Source organism: Scyliorhinus canicula, chromosome 5 (assembly GCF_902713615.1).
Source record: "Scyliorhinus canicula chromosome 5, sScyCan1.1, whole genome shotgun sequence".
NCBI lineage: Eukaryota > Metazoa > Chordata > Chondrichthyes > Carcharhiniformes > Scyliorhinidae > Scyliorhinus > Scyliorhinus canicula.
This window is the reverse complement of record NC_052150.1, coordinates 225067783-225087419: the sequence shown is the minus strand read 5'-3', so window position 1 is coordinate 225087419 and position 19637 is coordinate 225067783. Positions and strand designations below refer to the sequence as shown.

Below are 19637 nucleotides of genomic sequence, written 5' to 3'. Positions count from 1 at the left end.
ATCTGTTAGAAAGGGGGATGGTCACAGGGGCCTTTCTCAATTCTGCCTGGTGGTCACCCATTCCCGTCAACCCTGTTCAATCTTCACCTGCGGTATGACCACCTCACCGAACGTGCTATCCACGACCTGCTCAGCATGGCGGATGGTCCACAGGGAATGCCCCAGCTCTGAAATGCGGTTCACCAGTAGCTGCAGTTGGGCACGCTTCCTGCACACGTGGTCACCAGGGACAGCTGAAGTTTTCACTCCCTGTCATCGGGATGTGCAGCATCTGCTCCAATGGCCCCACAGCCTCCGACCGAGAGGCTACCTCAGCACAAGTTTCAATTTGGTAAAATACAAGTAAATCATCATCTGTTTGTTCAATACATCTAGCAGATGGAATTTTGTTCAATATGTTTTTTTTTCTATTCAACAGAAAGGTCGGCTGAAGAGAAAATAAGACCAATGGAAAAACGTATGTCTAAAAGTAGATTTACTTGATTTTTAAAATCATTGAAGGGTCGTGAAATACATGAATTTGAATCACAGATTTTATTGTCTGGAGCATTATGTCTTATTGTGCAACATATATAGGCTAATTTATGTTAGAGTACAAAATTGATAGCTGTTATTGCCACTATTTATGAAAGGTCCAATTTTCAGATGATGGGGACGATTCTCCAGCTGTGTTGCGCCCGATGCATATCTCGGTCTGTCGGGAGAATCGCGGGAAGTGCCCGAAACAGGAACACGCAGCTCTGGGGGCTGCCCCTGCACTTTCTAGGAAACACTTGAGAACAAAGAGGCAAATTCTTTTTTTAAAAACTGCAGTTAGAAAAACAGCTGCGAGTTAATGGACGGCTGCAGAAATATAAAAATAAACAATCGGATTCTCCCTTTTGAAGCTGCCTCAACATATCAATCAAAATGCTTGCAGCACCCAGTGGAGTGCAACATTGAATGGAAAGATTCCAGTTCACAGTGTTCAGCCTGCTAGCCATACACACAGACATTGATGGGCATCACAGTTGATAGTGTGAAAAAACAGTTCAAAGTTTTCCATCACTTTAAAGTGATAACTTTTACCATCATCTCACAGACCTTGAAACTTGGCATACTGACAGACCTTTTAAAGGAGTTTGGGGTACAGAGAACACTTTCACTTTATTATGAGAAAACTTACATATGGAGTGACTGTTTAATGGGTTTAAAGGATGCAGATGGGGAGAGCAGCCAAATTAGTTCCATCCCTGTGACGACCGCTGACCTGAACCTCTTCAGCCAAGCTCAAGCCCCCCCCCCCCCCCCCCCCCGCCCTTGACATCCACCTCCCATGAGGGATCCACTCAGCATCCTGCCAGCAATTGTTCATCAATCATAGAATTTACAGTGCAGAAGGAGGCCATTAGGCCCATCGGGTCTGCACCAGCCTTTGAAAGAGAACCCTACTTAAACCCTATCTCCGTAACCTAGTAACCCCGTATAAAGCTTTTGACACTGAGGGGCAATTTATCTTGGCCAATCCACCTAACCTACACATCTTTGGACTGTGAGAGTAAAATGGAGAACCCAGAGGAAACCCACGCAGGCACGGGAAGGGAGTGCAGACTCCACACCTGAACTGAACCCGGGTCCCTGGAGCCGTGAGGCAGCAGTGCTAACCACTGTGCCAACGTGCCGCCCAGAATTGTTACCCCTCAGACTGCAAGATGCCAAGTTTTTACTGTCAAAGGGGGAATTGATGGGGAGCACTGAAGGTGGGGACGGAGGGTTGAGAGGGGAGGACTGAGGGGTGTGTAGGGGGTGAGGGGGATTAGAGTGTTACTTGGGGAGCTCAAGGGGGGGGTGAGGGGGGAATGAGGGTGGTGCTGAATGGGAGTTCTGAGTGGGGGACCCCTTACCAGTGATTAGGGTAGGTGGAGGTGCCCTGCCAGTGATCCTGGGGGGGGGGGGGGGGGGGGGGGGGGGGAGAGAGAGAGAGGGTATGGGGGGGGGGGGGACAACAGCTGCCTGGGATCGGAGAGCCCTTTAGAGATAGGGCGATGATCTCAGAGATGCTCTCAGTTGCAGTGCGGACCATGGTGTGTGCCATGGAACGACACAGAAAAGCCGATTTAGCGAAGGAAATTCCTAAGGTCACTCCTTGTGCCAGTGGAAATCATTCTGGTTTTCCCGTTGGCATGCGCGCTTAGTTACAATTCGGGAGAATCCCGGCCGTACTGAATGCCATGTGAGAGTACCTTTAAGAAATGGGTGTTGAAGAAATGTACCTTTCAGAAATAGGTGTTTATCAGTGATGTCAGAGAGTGGGAGGAGCTGGGCTGTCTGTCAGCTTTTTACTTTTGTTTTAGGCTGTTTGCGGCAGGCCATTTAGTTTTGTTTTCAGTGCTGGAGCTGAAGCCAGACAGAGCAGGTGTACTGCTGTTCTGCCTGCCATCAAAAGACTATCTCTTGATCATTTGGTGAATTCAGAATTATAAATGTTCTCAGTGGTGATTGTAAACCTAACGTGCTTCTGTTAAAAGGTGCTTCTTTTGTCTTTTGGATGTTGTTTGGGAAGTTATTAAGCATTACTTGAACAAAGAACAAAAAACAAAGAAAATTACAGCACAGGAAACAGGCCCTTCGGCCCTCCCAGCTGCGCCGATCCAGATCCTTTATCTAAACCTGTCGAGTATTTTCCACTTAGTGTTGTATTCTTTGGGGGTTGTATTTGAATTAATAGTTGCTAAGATGTTCACTGTATGTTTTAAAAAGGTTAACTTGAGTTCATAGAATAACATTGTTTTGCTTTAAAAAATACTTTTCCATTTCTGCTGTACCACACCTGTAGAGTGGGCCGTGTGATCCCCATACCACAATCTATTAAAAGCTGTGGGTCAGGTGAACTCCATGGTACACTTTGGGGTTCTCTAATCCCTGGCCCATAACAAATTGGGACTCGAGGAGGATAAAAGTCTATCTATTGGATTGGCTCAGTTAACTTAAAGACTAGAGGGGTGAGCATATTATGGTTGCTTTTCAGGTGTGGTATTCTAGTTTAAGTGGGGAATGTGTTGTGGACAATGGCTCTTTCAGAGGCTCTGAAGTTTTTGGGGTGGAGACGGTCACACGCAGTACCTTACGGACAGAGACTAAAAGCAGACTGTTAGATTTGGCAAAAACATTGCCGTTAACATTACCTGACAAAATGCGAAAAGATGAGGTAAGTATAGCGATGGCTAAGCATTTCAAGTTGCCTGAGATACAGTCTGACTTATTGGAAATGGCAAAAAATTGAGTTACAAATTAAACAAATGGAACATGAGGAACAATTAAAGCAGCTGGAATACGAAAGAGAGGAAAGAGAGAGAGAGAGGAAAAAGAAAAGGAGAGAGAAGAAAGGAGAAAAGAAAGAATAGCCCTAGCAGAACAAAAAGAATGAGAAAGGGAGATACAATCAGGGAAAAAGATAAAGAGAGAGAGTTTGAACTTCAGAAAATGGCCATGAAACATGACAGTCAGTTAAAATTGGCAGACATAAAGGGAAACGTACAGTTGGATGATAATGATGAGGATAGTGAGAAAGAGTGTCAAAGTCGAAGGCTTGGTGGGGATATATTTAAATATGTCCAAGCATTGCCAAGGTTTGACGAGAAGGAGGTGGAAGCCTTTTTCATTTCATTTGAGAAGGTGGCTAAAGAAATGAAATAGCCACGGGACATGTGGGTATTACTGATTCAAAGCTGATAGATAGGGCTCGTGAAGTGTTTGCAACACTACCGGAGGAGGTATCTGGGACGCATGAGAAGGTGAAAAAATCCATCTTAGGTGCATATGAACGAGTGCCCAAAGCCTGCAAGCAAAGGTTTAGAGATTTAAGGAAAGAATTTGGTCAAACATACATGGCTCAAACAGAGCAATTTTGATAGGTGTATCAGGGCTTTGAAAATAGACCAAACATATGAAGCTCTCAGAGAAATTATGCTTTTGGAGGAGTTTAAAAATTCAATTCCTGATGTAGTGAGAACTCATGTGGAAGAGCAGAGGGTTGAAACTGCGAGATTAGCAGCAGAACTGGGAGATGATTATGAATTAGTTCACAAATCAAAGCTTGGTTTCCGACATCAGTTTCAGCCTGTGAGGGATAGAAACTGGGGACATGAGAAATACTCAGGTGGTAAAGGTAAAGGTGATCTGATGGGAGACAATAAGGAGAGTGTACCTCAGATTAAAAAAGAAATCCAGGAGGGTGGAAGAGACATGAAAAGTTTCAAATGTTTTCACTGTAATAAACTAGGCAATGTAAAGTCACAGTGTTGGTGGTTGAAGAAAATCACTGGGAAGGCTGATGTGGTAAAACAGGAGAAGACAGTGTGATTTGTGAAAGCGGTAAAGGAAAGCCCAAGTCAAGCAAAGGAGGTGCAAAAGATTGTACAACCTGATCAAGAGGTGATTGATAGGAAGGTGCCAGATCTCTTTAAATAATTTACTTGTGTGGGTAAAGCTTACTCATGTGTATCAGGAGGAGCAGGTAAAGAAGTCACAATTTTAAGAGATACGGGAGCTAGTCAATCTTTAATGGTAAGAGATGAGGAGTTAGGTAGTTTGGGAAGAATGTTGCCAGAAAAGGTGGTGATATGTGGAATTCAGGGTGAGAGGAGTAGCGTTCCATTATATAAGGTAAGGTTGGAAAGTCCAGTGAAGTGGTAGTAGGAGTAATAGAGAAACTGCCTTGTCCAGGAATACAGTTTATCTTGGATAATGACATAGCTGGATCGCAGGTGGGACTGATGCCTACTGTGGTTGATAAGCCAGTGGAAAATCAGACAACTGAAGTGTTGAAGGATGAATATCCTGGGATTTTTCCGGATTGCGTAGTAATCCGGTCGCAAAGTCACAGGTTAAGACAAGAGGAGAAATCAAAGAGTGAAGATGAAATTGAAGTGCAATTATCAGAAACAATTTTTGATCAGATGGTTGAAAAAGAACAAGAACAGTTGGAGGATGAGGCGGATATTTTTAGTTCAGGAAAATTGGCAGAGTTACAACAGAAAGATGTAGAAATGAACGGATGTATCAGAAAGCATAAACGGAAGAGGAATCTGAGTGTATACCAGAGTGTTATTACCATAAAAGTGATGTCTTGATGAGAAAATGGAGACCTTTACAAATGCAAGATTATGAAAAGTGGGCAGAAGTTCATCAAGTAGTATTGCCGGTAGGGTATAGAAAGGAGATGTTGCGAGTTGCACATGAGGTCCCAGTGGGAGGTCATTTGGGAATAAGGAAAACTCAAGCTAAAATCAAAAACATTTTTATTGGCCTGGACTACATAAAGATGTAGTTAAATTTTGTCAATCATGTAACGCATTCTAGTGATAGGGAAACCTCAAGCAGTGATAAAACTATCACCCTTAATACCCATTCCAGCATTTCAGGAACCTTTTTACAAGGGTCCTAATTGATTGCGTAGGACCACTTCCTGAAACAAAAATTGGGAATCAATATATTTTGACTATAATGGATGTGGCCATCCAGAGGCCATTCCAGTACGTAATATTACAGCTAAAAAGATTGTGGAAGAGTTACCATTAACTGAGTAGGTCCTGCCCTGATTTGATCTACCAAAATGCATCATCTCACATTTATCTAAATTAAACTCCATCTGCCATTCATCGGTCCACTGGCCCAATTGGTCAAGATCCTGTTGCAATCTTATATAACCTTCTTCACTGTCCACTATGCCACCAATCGTAGTGTCACCTGCAAACTTACTAACCATGCCTCCTAAATTCTCAACCAAATCATTAATATATATAATAAATAACAGTGGACCCAGCACCGATCCCTGAGGCTCACCGCTGGTCACAGGCCTCCAGTTTGACAAACAACCCTCCACAACCACCCTTTGGCTTTGGTCGCCAAGTCAATTTTTTATCTAATTGGTTACCTCACCCTGGATTCCATGTGATTTAACTTTATGCAGCAACCTACCATGCGGTACCTTGTCAAAGGCCTTGCTAAAGTCCATGTTGACAACGTCAACTGCACTGCCCTCCTCTACCTTCTTGGTTACCCCTTCAGAAAACTGAATCAAATTTGTGAGACATGACTTTCCCCTCACAAAGCTATGGTGACTTTCCCTAATTAGCCCTTGCCTCTAAATGCCTGTAGATCCTGTCCCTCAGAATACCTTCTAACAATTTACCCACTAAAGAAGTAAGGCTAACCGGTCTGTAGTTCCCAGGCTTATCCCTATCGCCCTTCTTAAACAAGGGCACAACATTTGCTACCCTCCAATCTTCAGGCACCTCTCCTGTGGCTGTCAATGATTTAAATATCTCAGCTCGGGGGCCGGCAATTTCATTCCTAGCCTTGCACAATGTCACGGGATACATTTCATCATGTCCTGGGGATTTATCTATCTTAATTCGATTAAGATAGATAAAGACATCACTTTTTATTTCCCCAATTTCCCTAACATTCCTGCCTTTCCCAACGGTAAATACTGCCGAGAAATATTCATTTAGGATCTCTCCCATCCCTTGTGAATCTGCACAGAGATGACCTTGTTGATCCATAAGAGGCCCTACCCTCTCCCTGATCATTCTGTTGCCCTTTATGTATCTGTAAAAGCTCTTTGGATTTTCCTTTGCCTTATCTGCCAAGACAATCTCATGTCCCCTTTTTGCCCTCCTGATTTCTCTCTTAACTCTACTCCGACAAGCCCTATACTCTTCAAGGGATCCACGATCCCAGCTGCCTATGCATGTCATATGCCTCTTTCTTCCTTTCACCAGGGCCTCGATATCCTGAGTCAGCCTGGGTCCCCGTCTTCTACCAGCCTCACCCTTCACTCTAAGAGGAATGTACTCACACTGAACTCTAGTTAACACCTTTTTGAAAGACTCACACTTACCAGCTGTCCCCTTGCCTACAAATAGGCAACCCAAATCAACTTTTGAAAGTTCCCGCCTGATACCCTTGAAATTGGCCTTGCCCCAATTTAGAATTTTAACTTTTGGGCCAGAACTATCATTCTCCACAGCTTTCTTTTAAAAAATAAATTTAGAGTACCCAATTCATTTTTTTCCAATTAAGCGGCAATTTATCATTGCCAATTCACCTACCCTGCACATTTTTAGGTTGTGGGGGCGAAACCCAAGAAAACACGGGGAGAATGTGCAAACTCCACACGGATAGTGACCCAGAGCTGGGATCGAACCTGGGACCTCAGCACAGTGAGGCAGCAGGGCTCCCCCACTGTGTCACCATGCTACCCCTCCATAGCTATCTTAAAACTAATGGAATTATGGTCATTGGTCCCAAAGTGATCCCTCACTAACACTTCCGTCACCTGCCCTTCCTTATTCCCCAAGAGTTTTGCCCCCTCTCTAGTCGGGCCATCCACATATTGAATGAGGAATTCTTCCTGAATGCACTCGACAAATTTCTCTTCATCCAAGCCCCTAATGCTATGGCTGAACCAGTTAATGTTGGGAAAGTTAAAGTCCCCAACTATTACCACCCTATTTTATGGCAGCTATCTGTAATCTCTTTACATATTTGCGCCTCAATATCCCGCTGACTATTTGGTGGTCTACAGTACAGTCCTATCAAAATGATCTCACCCTGCTTATTTTACAGTTCTACCCATATAGACTCAGTGGGCGAACCCTCGATATGTCCTCTCTCTGTACTGTCGTGATACTCCTAATTTAAAATGCAACTCCTCCTCCTCTCCCATCTCCTGTTCTATCTTTCCTATAGCATCTGGAGCCTGGAGCATTGAGCTGCCAGTCCTTCCCCTCCTTTAGCCATGTTTCAGTAATAGCTATAATGCCCCAGTCTCATGTACCTATCCATGCCCTGAGTTCATCTGCCTTGCCCATTCAGCCTCTTGCATTGAAATAAACACAGTTCAATCTGTTTCTCTGCCTTCCACTTTTCTCCTTACTGACTTTTGTTTCTATCCTCTCTTTACTAGCTTCCGACTTCCTGCATTGGTTCCCATCCCCCTGCCACATTGTTTAAACCTTCCCCAATAGCACTAGCAAACAACTCCCCTAGGCCATTGGTTCCACTCCTACCCAGGTGTAGACCGTCCGATTTGCAATGGTGCCACCTCTCCCAGAACCGGTTCCAATGTCCCTACCTCCTGTACCACCTCTCAAGCCACACATTCATCCTGGCTATCCTGTCATTCCTACTCTGACTAGCACGTGGCACTGCTAGCAATCCCGAGATTACTACCTTTGAGGTCCTACTTTTTAGTTTAGCTCCTAACTCCCTAAATTCAGCTTGTAGGACCTCAACCCATTTTTTACCTATATCGTTGGTGCCCATATGCACCATGACAGATCGATGTTCACCCTTCCCCTTTAGAATGTCCTGCAGCCGCTCTGAGACATCAGGACCCTTGCACCAGGGAGGCAACATACCTTCCTGGAGTCTCGTTTGCGTCCGCAGAAACGCCTGTCTATTTTCTTACAATCAAATGCCCTAACACTATAGCTCTACCACTCTTTTTCCTGCCCTCCTGCACAGCAGAACCAGCCACGGTGCCAGGTATTTCAGGACTTTGCCACTCTGCCTTTTATGTACCGCATCCAGTTGAAGGAGAATATGAAGTGAGTTGTGCACCCGCCAAAACGTGTACCTGCTCCGCTGAAGGACAAACTGAAGGTGACATCAGGTGGATAGAGGAACCTACCAACTGGGTTAACTCTATGGTGTGTGTCAAAAAGAGGAACGGCGACCTGAATATCTGCACGGACCCCAACATCCTGAACCTTAACATCAAGAGGGAGTACTACCCGATTCTGAAGAGGGAAGAAATAGCATGCGAGATGGCTGGAGCGACGTGTTTCAGCAAGTTGGACACGTCACAAGGCTTCTGGCAGCTAAGGCTGGACAAATCGAGCAGCAGGCTGTGCACGTTTAACACGCCCTTTGGGCGTTACTGCTTCCAAGAATGCCGTTTGGCATAATTTTGGCATCTGAAATTTTCCATCGTGCCAGAGCACATAGTTGAAGGATTATCAGGTGTCCGCGTTTATATCGATGATATCATAATCTGGGGGTCCACACGCGAGGAGCATGTTGGGCAGCTGCTCAGAGTCCCACAACAGTTAAAAATAGTGGCCTCAAGCTCAATAAAACAAAATGTCAAATTAGGGTTGACAGCATGACCGTTTTAGGGGACAGGCTCTCGGCACAGCTGGATAACAAAAAGTGAAAGGTCATTCTGACAATGCCACGTCCCACAGATAAAAAGGGCATCTTACAAATACTAGGGATGATCAACTTTGTGGGCAGGTTTATTCCCAGCCGAGCCTCCAAAACATCCCAACTACAAGACTCAATATAAAAGGACGTATGGCGAAATTCTCCTAAAGGGAAACAAACAACCAATGCCGGAGTGAAACCCGGAGTGTTTCACTCCGGCGTCGGATGCCGCTCCTCGTCTCCTATTCCCCCCCCCCCCCCCCCCCCCCCCCCCCCTGGGGGCTAGGAGTGGCGGCAAATGAATTTCGAGCGCCGGGCCTTGACGCTTGCGTCAAAGTGGCACAGCCGGAATGACACGGCCGCTGGCGCCTAAGTGACGTCACCCGCGCATGCGCAGGTTAGCCGGCGCCAACCCGCGCATGCGCGGTTGCCGTCTTCCCCTCCGCTGCCCTGCAAGACATGGCGGCTTGATCATGCGGGGCGGCGGAGGGAAAAGAGTGGGCCAGACACCTCCTGAGTACGCCCGTGGTGCTCGATCCTCCCTCCTCCCCCCACAGGCCCCACATGCAGCGGTCGTGCGATGTTCACGCCGGCAGCGACCAGGTGTTGTTGGCGCCGGCGTGAACCGGTCGGGTTCGGCAGGCCGCTCGGCCCATCCGGGCCGGAGAATCGCCAGTTGCCGTTAGAAATGGCGAGCGGCGATTCTCCAAGCGGCCTGTCGCAAAACGCGACACGCCATTTTGGGGGGGGTGGGAGAATCGCGTGGGGGGCGCCAGGGCGGCGTGGCATGATTCGCCCACCACTCCCGCGATTCTCTCACCCGGCGTGGGGTCGGACAATCGCACCGGTAGTGTTTCACTGGTCTCACAAACATGAGCAGCAGCGGCAAACATTGCCTATCTCGCTGACAACAGCGCCAGTCCTCACATTCTTGGACCCAGCGATAAAGACAAAAATTTCAACCCATGTGTCTCAGGATGGCCTATGAGCAGTATTGCTGCAGTAGGGTGCAGACAACAGCTGGTTGCTGGGGGCATATGCATCCAGAGCGATGTCCAAAACGGAGCGCAGGGAAGTGCAAATTGAAAAGAATGCTTTGGGTTAGTCACAGGTTTGGAAAAATTCCATGATTGTGTGTATGGGCTTCCGGCGTTTCTGGTGGAGACTGACCACAGGCCACTTATATCCATTGTGCAGAAGAATTTGTGCCAAATGTCCCCGGGAATCCAGCACATCATGATGAAGCTCCAACTCTACGATTGTGACCTCATCTATGCACCAGGCAATCGCCTTACTGTCGCTGACACGCTTTCCCGAGCCACGGGCATGAAAGAGGTACACCTGGTTGATGAGGATGTGCAACAACATGTCAATCTCGTTGCTGCATCGCTTCCAGTCTCTGATGAGGAGTTGCGCCTAATAATGGCAGAAACAGCCAAGGACGTGGTCCTACAAAAGGTAATCAAATGTCTTCGAGAAGAATGGCCTAAGGGTTCCTCCTCGAGTTACTACAATGTGCGGTCAGAATCGAGTGAGGTGAATGGCCTTCCACTGCGACAGCACGGGATTGTGATTCCACATTCCTTGAGCCCACTCATGCTGAAGAAGCTTCATGAAGGGCACCTGGACATTGAGGAGTGAAAGCACAGGGCCAGGGATACAATATATTGGCCAGGCATCACCCGTGACATTGTAGGCATGGTCGACCACTGTGACACATGTCAGAGATTCCACTGCAAGCAAAGCAAAGAGCCGATGCATGTGGCAGAAGGCGGGCATGGATCTTTTCCACTTCAATGGGAAAGACTACCTTTTAGTTATTGATTATTTCTCAAATTATCCGGAGGTCGCAGAATTAGCAAACACAACTGCTCGGTGTGATATACAACATGCTGAAGCGCTTTTTGCCCGGCCTGGTATAACAAGCATTGTTATGTCTGACAATGGTCCCTGCTTCAAAAATTATGAGTGGACTGATTTGCCCGTCATTATGATTTTAGGCACATCACCTCAAGTCCTCCATTTCCCCAGTCAAAGGGAGAAAAGATGTGCACATTGTTAAACAGCTGCTAAAAAGGGCTATTGACAGCCATGAAGACATCGAATTGGTGCTTCTGAGTTTGTCGTTCAGCACCTCTTGTCAATGGACTATCACCAGCACAGCTGCTAATGAATAGACAGCTGCGAACCACCCTGCCCTGCATTGCAACTCACCCTGTGGATTGAGGACTGGAGCGGGAAATGCTTTTTCAAAAGAGGAGGCAGAAATGGTTCTACGATAGATCCACAAGGAAGCTCCAGCCACTGCAACCAGGTGATACGCTCAGACTTGAGGATACCAATAGAAATGGCAGAAGGACTTGGATAAGCTAGGAGAGTGGGCAATGAAGTGACAAATGAAATACAATGTGGAAAAGTGTGAGGTTATGCACATTGGAAGGAGGAATCTAGGCATAGACTATTTTCTAAATGGGGAAATGCTTCAGAAATCAGAAACACAGAGGGTCTTGGGAGTCCTTGTTTATGATTCTCTTAAGGTTAATGTGCAGGTTCAGTCGGCAGTTAAGAAGGCAAATGTAATATTTCCATTCATGACAAGAGGTCTAGAATACAAGACCAGGGATGTACTTCTGAGGCTGTATAAGGCTCTGGTCATACCACATTTGGAGTATTGTGAGCAGTTCTGGGCCCCACATCTAAGGAAGGATGTGCTGGCCTTGGAAAGGGTCCAGAGGAGGTTCACAAGAATGATCCCTGGAATGAAGAACTTTTCGTATGAGGAGTGGTTGAGGACTCTGGGTCAGTATTCGTTGGAGTTTAGAAGGATGAGAGGGGATCTTATTGAAGCGAACAAGATACTGCAAGGCCTGGATAGAGTGGACATGGAGAGGATGTTTCCCCTTGTAGGAAAAACTAGAAGCAGAGGGCACCATCTCAGATTAAAGGGACGATCCTTTAAAACAGAGATGAGGAGGAATATTTTAAGCCGGAGGGTGGTGAATCTGTCGAACTCTTTGCCGGAGAAGGCTGTGGAGGCCAAATTGAATTGAATGTCTTTAAGACAGAGATAGATAGGTTCTTGATTAATAAGGGGATCAGGGATTATGGGGAGAAGGCAGGAGAATGGGGATGAGAAAAATATCAGCCATGATTGAATGGCGGAGCAGACTCGATGGGCCGAGTGGCCTAATTCTGCTCCTATGTCTTATGGTCTTATGGTTAGTCAAGGCTGGCAAAGATATTGCAACAGGCAGGTCCATATTAGTTTTTGGTTCTTAATGAGGGCGGTTCAGCAAAGAGCGCTGTTAAAAGTGCAACATTCTTTTGTGTTGAGTCCAGCAGAAGAGCTGGTATGTGATCCCAAAACACTTGAAGAGGACACAAACCACCCAACAGAGCCAGTGATCAGAGAAGCATCTGCAGCAGTGAATGTGGAACAAGCTGGAACAACAACAAATGAATGTGGAACATAATCACCGATTCAGCCATTGCCCAGGAGATCAACCAGATTACGTCATAAAGCAGACAGACTGAACCTGTAATAAACTGTGTACAATATATGTTTAAAGTTATCATGCATATCATGTGGTGTAAAGCACAGTCACATGTGTAAATATTAATACTTCCAAAGGAAGGGGTGTGTGGTGATATGCATGTACACATCAATGTATATCGTTGTCTATCTGTCACATAGATGTTGGTACGACCTCCCACCAGCAGGTGGCATTAGAGATCTATCACGTGACGTGGGATACCTGCCAGCTGGTAGTAAGTCAAAGAATAAAGAACAATACAGCACAGGAACAGGCCCTTTCGCCCTCCATGCCTAAACACCCCCTTGGCCAAAACCCTCAGCACTTCCTGGTGCATCTATACCCATCCTATCCATGTATTTTTCAAGATGCCTTTTGAACGCCGTTAATGTATCTGCTTCTGCAAAGGGTTGGTTTAGCTCAGTGGGCCAGAGTGCTGATTTGTGATGCAGAACATGGCCAGCAGCGCGGGTTCAATTCCCGTACCAGCTTACCTGAACAGGTGCTGGAATGTGGTGACCAGGGGCTTTTCACAGTAACTTCATACTTGTGACAATAAACATTAAGGATCGAATTTTACCTCAATGTTATTCAAAGAAGTTACGGATAGCTTCGGAATAAAACAATTTAAATGAACTGTGTACCATCCAGAATCGCAGGGAGCATTAGAAAGATGGAACCAGACATTAAAGACAATGTTGAGGGCTTATTGTCAAGATTATCCAGAGGATTTGGATAAAGGAATTCCATTCGTACTGTTTGCAATTAGGGATGCACCTAATGAGTCAACCAAATTCAGTTCTTTTGAATTAATTTTTGGTCATGAGGTAAGAGGACCACTTAAATTGATTAAGGAAAAATTGGTGAGTGAGAAATCGGAAATTACATTATTGGATTACATGTCAAATTTTAGGGAATGATTAAATAGAGCAGGTGAATTGGCTAGAGAACATTTAAAAGTTGCACAAAATGTGAGGGAATGGGTAGCGGACAAGAAATCCAAAGTTTGTAGTTTTGCCTGTGGAGATCAAGTTATAGTGTTGTTACCAGTGGTAGGTGAGCCTTTAAAAGCAAGGTTTTGTGGACCTTATCGGGTTGAAAGGAAATTAAGTGAGATGAATTATGTGGTACAAACGTTGGATAGAAGGAAAACTCACCGAGTGTGTCATGTGAATATGCTGAAAAGGGAAGCAGAGAAAAAGGAGGTTTTAATGATTCTAACTCAAAGTGACGAACCAAATCCAGATGACTGTGAATTTGACATACCTCAAATTAAATTGGAAAACGAGGATGTTCTTAAAAATTGGGATAAATTGTTGAGTTACCTTCCAGAGGAAAAACAGACTGACCTGAAAGAGTTATTGATATCACATAGGCAGGTTTGTAGAGATAAAATGGCTATACATGATATAGATGTGAGAAATGCTGTTCCAATCAAACAACATCCATGCAGACTTAACCCTTTAAAATCGGCACAGGTTAACAAAGAGATTGAGAATATGGTTAAAAATGGCATAATTGAAGTGGGTTGCAGCCAATGGAGCTCACCCATAGTGATGGTACTTAAACCAGACGGTGCCCAACGGTTGTGTGTGGACTATAGAAAGGTGAATTCAGTTACAAGAATGGACTCTTATCCTATCCCACGTTTGGAAGATTGCGTTGAGAAAGTGGGACAATCAACTTTTATTTCCAAACTGGATTTACTTAAAGGTTACTGGCAGGTACCTTTATCTGAAAGGGCGAAGGAAATTTCAGCTTTTGTGACTCCAGATGGTATATACCAATTCAAAGTTATGCCATTTGGCATGGAAAACGCCCCAGCCACATTTCAACGGTTAACTAACAAAGTCATTTCAGGATTACCCAATTGTGCGGTATACATCGATGATCTGGTAATTTGCAGCCAGACATGGTAAGAACATTTAAACATCTGATGGAATTATTCGATCGACTTCAAGAGGTGGGTTTGGTGATAAACCTAACCAAAAGTGAATTTGGAAAAGCCCAAGTCACTTTCCTTGGCCATACAATTGGACAGGGTCGAATGGTCCCACGGGATGTGAAACCAACAGTTATTGAGGAGTTTTCAATACCCTCAAGAGAAAGGGAAATAATGCGATTTCTTGGCATGAGTGGATTTGATCGAACATTTGTGCAAAAGTTTCGTAGTGTGATTGCGCCACTGATGAACTTGCTGAAGAAACGCCGAAAATTTCAATGGACAGCAGAGTTTCAACAGGCATTTGACTGCCTGAAAGCTGTGACAACCAATGCTCCTGTTTTGGAGAATTGCAAGGGATTCTGTGATCAAATTGAAATGAAGTATCTGACTTTAAAGAGAAATGCTGAGGCGTAGAGAAATGGATGGGTCATGCAGAGTCATGCATCGAGAAGGATTTCAGTTGGAGGAAGAAAACGGGAAAAAAAGGACTATATTGTTATACCTATTTGCGTGTGTTGTTTTTAGAACCGAAAAAGTATATTTACTGTGTGTATTTCTTAAAGGATAGTGTAAAGGTGAAAAATGAAACCATCTTGAAGTTGATGGTTTATTTTTGTTTCTTGGGGGGAGGTGTCATGTGAGAGTACCTTTAAGAAATGGGTGTTTATAAATGGGTATGTATATAAATATCTGTAGTGAGAGTACCTTTATGAACCTTTATTGCAGTGATGTCAGAGAGTGGGTGGAGCTGGGCTGTCTGCCAGCTTTTTACTTTTGTTTTAGGCTGTTTGCTGCAGGGTGTGTTTTAAGTCTTATGGATGTTAAAAGGAAAGCTTAAAGGATTACTTCGTGTTGTATTCTTTGGGGGTTGTATTTGAATTAATGGTTGCTAAGATGTTCACTGTATGTTTTAAAAAGGTTATCTTGAGTTCATAGAATAAACATTGTTTTGCTTTCAAAAATACTTTTCCATTTCTGCTGTACCACACCTGTAGAGTCGGCCGTGTGCTCTCCATACCACAACCTATTAAAAGTTGTGGGTCAGGTGAACTCCATGATACACTTTGGGGTTCTCTAAACCCTGGCCCATAACACTTTCGTGAAGTACACCTTCAGAGGGTCGGTGCAGACTTGACAGGCTGAATGGCCTCCTTCTGTACGTTAGGAATTCTATGACTCTATTCTCTAGTGGTGTGCATATGCAGCTACATCGTGTCAGACTCCTGAGTGTCAATCAAGGACCTGGCGAATCCCACACCAATTTTTATTGGAATCGATTGTGTTTCACGTGGCACCAGTGCTAGCCCCTCCAAAGTTGCTGAATCGATCCAGGTTCAGCGCCAGTTTTGCTGTCGTGAAAGTCCACAAATTCTGTGCCAGCGTCAACACTTAGTCTCAGAAACGGAGAATCCCGCTCCCTCATCTCCGTCTCAAACGAGCGACCCCTTCGTTCTAAACAGGAACCCCCAGTTCTAGATTAACATGTGAAAGGAAATATCCTCTCCACATTCACCCAATTAAGACCTCTCAGGATTTGAAAGTTTTCAATCAAGTTGCCTCTCGCTCTTCTAAACTCCGGGTGATACAAACCTAGCCTCTCCGACCTTTCCTCCTCTGACAACCTGTGTATTCCTGGTTTAGAACAAAGAACAAGGAACAAAGAAAATTACAGCACAGGAACAGGCCCTTCGGCCCTCCCAGCCTGCGCCGATCCAGATCCCTTATCTAAACCTGTTGCCTATTTTCCAAGGATCTACTTCCCTCTGTTCCCCGCCTGTTCATATTTGTCTAGATGCATCTGAAATGATGCTATCGTGCCCGCCTCTACCACCTCCGCTGGCAAACCGTTCCAGGCATCCACCACCCTCTGTGTAAAAAACTTCCCACGCACATCTCCCTTAAACTTTCCCCCTCTCACCTTGAAATCATGACCCCTTGTAATTGACACTCTTGGAAAACGCGTGTTGCTATCCACCCTGTCCATACCTCTCATAATTTTGTAGACCTCAATCATGTCCCCCCTCAACCTTCGTCTTTCCAATGAAAACAATCCTAATCTACTCAACCTTTCTTCATAGCTAGCACCCTCCATACCAGGCAACATCCTGGTGAACCTCCTCTGCACCCTCTCCAAAGCATCCACATCCTTCTGGTAATGTGGCGACCAGAACTGCCCGCAGTATTCCAAATGTGGCCTAACCAAAGTCCTATACAACTGTAACATGACCTGCCGACTCTTGTACTCAATACCCCGTCCAATGAAGGAAAGCATGCTGTATGCCTTCTTGACCACTCAATCGACCTGCGTTGCCACCTTCAGAGTACAATGGACCGGAACTCGCAGATCTCTCTGTACATCAATTTTCCTCAGGACTCTTCCATTGACCATAAGGGCTTAAGGGAGATGTGTGTGGAAAGCTTTTTATGCAGAGGGTGGTGGGTGCCTGGAACGCTTTGCCAGCGGAGGTGGTAGGGGCGGGCACAATAGCATCATTTAAGATGCATCTAGACAGATATATGAACGGGCGGGGAACAGAGGGATGTAGACCTTGGAAAATAGGCAACAGGTTTAGGTAAAGGATTGGATCGGCGCAGGCTGTGAGGGCCGAAGGGCCTGTTCCTGTGCTGTAATTTTCTTTGTTCTTTGTTCATATAGTCCGCTCTTGAATTAGATCTTCCAAAATGCATCACCTCGCATTTGCCTGGATTGAACTCCATCTGCCATTTCTCTGCCCAGCTCCCCAATCCATCTATATTTTGCTGTATTCTCTGACAGTCCTCCTCGCTATTTGCAACTCCACCAATCTTAGTATCATCTGCAAACTTGCTAATCAGACCACCTATACCTTCATCGAGATCATTTATGTATATCACAAACAACAGTGGTCTGAGCACAGATCCCTGTGGAACGCCACTAGTCACCCTTCTCCGTTTTGAGACACTCCCTTCCACCACGACTCTCAGTTGCCCAGCCAGTTCTTTATCCATCTAGCTACTACATCCTGAACCCCATACAACTTCACTTTGTCCATCATCCTGCCATGGGAAACTTTAACGTTCCATCCCAGGCAACATTCTGGCAAATCTTCTCTGCAGCCCCTCCAGTGCAATCATATCCTTCGTAAAATGTGCGACCAGAACTGCACACAGTACTCCAGCTGTCCTATACACCTCCATCATGACCTCCCTGCTTTTGTAATCTGTGCCCCGTTGATAAAAGTAAGTGTCCAAATGCCTTTTTGACCACCCTATTAACTTGCCCGTTTACCTTCCGAGATCTATAGACAAACACGCCAAGGTCCCTTTGTTCTTCGGCACTTTCCAGTGTCAGACCTTTCATAATATACTTCCTTGTAACAGAACCCTTCCAAGGTTTGTCATCTCATACTTCAAGGTTAAATTCCATCTGCCACTTATTCTCCCATTTGACCATCCCGTCTATATCTTCCTGTAACCATAGCCACTCAACCTCACTGTTAACCACCCGGCCAATCTTTGTATCATCCGCAAACTTACTGATCCTAGCCCCCCCACATAGTCATCTATGTCATTTGTATAAATGGCAAACAATAGGGAGCCCACCATAGATCCCTATGGTACACCACTGGTAACTGGTTTCCAGACACTATAGCAGCCGTCAATCATCATCCTCTGTCTCCGACCGCTGAGCCACTTTTCGATCCATCTTATCAAATCACCCTGTATCCTATATGCATTTGCCTTCTTAATAAGTCTCCCTTTTTTGAAGACCAATGCGAAATATTTGTTCACCACCCTACCAATGTCCCCTGGCTCCACCCACAGATTTCCCCCTTGGTCCTTAATGGGCCCTGCTCTCTCCCTGGTTATCCTCTTCCCATTGATATACTGAGAGAATATCTTGGGATTTTCCCTACTTTTACCAGCCAGCGCTTTCTCATATAGAACAAACAGTGCAGAAGGAGGCCATTCGGCCCATCGGGTCTGCACCGACCCATTTAACCCTCACTTCCACCCTATCCCCGTAACCCAATAACCCCACCTCACCTTTTGTGGGCACTAAGGGCAATTTATCATGGCCAATCCACCTAACCTGCATGTCTTTGAACTCCTGTTTGCTCTCCTAATTGATTTCTTAAGCTCCATCCTGCACTTTCTATACTCCACTAATGCTTCTGCTCCCCTTATACTTGTTAAAAGCCTCTCTTTTCCTTCTCATCGTATCCTGAATGTCTCTGGTCATCCCTGGTTCTCTGGGTTTGTTACACCTTCCTATTACCCTCAAGAGAACATATTGGGACTGTACCCTCCCCATTTCCTTTTTGAATGCTCTTCGGTAGGTAACTTCACAGTAACTTCATTGCAGTTTCAATGTAAGCCTACTTGTGACAATAAAGATTATTATTATTATAGGTTTCCCCAGTAATCTTTCCAGTCCACCTTGGCCAGATCCTGCCTTATTTTACTAAAATCCGCTCTCTCCCAATCCAAAACCTCTTTTTTGCACCTTGTCCATTGCTTTGTCCATACCAAGCTTAAATTGTACCATGTTGTGGTCGCTGTCACTAAAATGCTCCGCATCACCACCTCAACCATCTGTCCGGCTTCATTCCCAGAATTAGGTCCAGCCCTCCACTGTCTCCTGTTGGACCCTCTCGATATTGACCTAAAAAGTTCTCCTGTATATATTTTAAGAACTCCACTCCATCTAAGCCCTTAACACTGTGGGCGGGATCAACATTTTGAAAATCTGCACATTAAAGTTAGTCTCATAGAATTTATCATAGAATCATAGAATTTTTACAGTGCAGAAGGAGACCATTCAGCCCATCGAGTCTGCACCGGCTCTTGGAAAGAGCACCCTACCCAAAACCACACCTCCACGCTATCCCCATAACCCAGTAACCCCACCCAACACTAAGGGCAATTTTGGACACTAAGGGCAATTTATCATGGCCAATCCATCTAACCTGCACATCTTTGGAAAC

The 19637-nt window shown here is 45.2% G+C and overlaps 1 protein-coding gene across 2 annotated transcripts in view; it reads left to right on the top strand.

Moving 5' to 3' along the window:
• LOC119966625 (uncharacterized abhydrolase domain-containing protein DDB_G0269086-like) overlaps positions 1 to 19637 on the top strand; it is a 229516-nt gene that overhangs the window by 92348 nt on the left and 117531 nt on the right. For both annotated transcript variants that reach the window (XM_038798629.1, XM_038798628.1), the window contains exon 17: positions 419 to 457. In XM_038798629.1, the coding sequence (XP_038654557.1) occupies positions 419 to 457 (39 nt within the window). The remainder of the gene's footprint in view (positions 1 to 418; positions 458 to 19637) is intronic.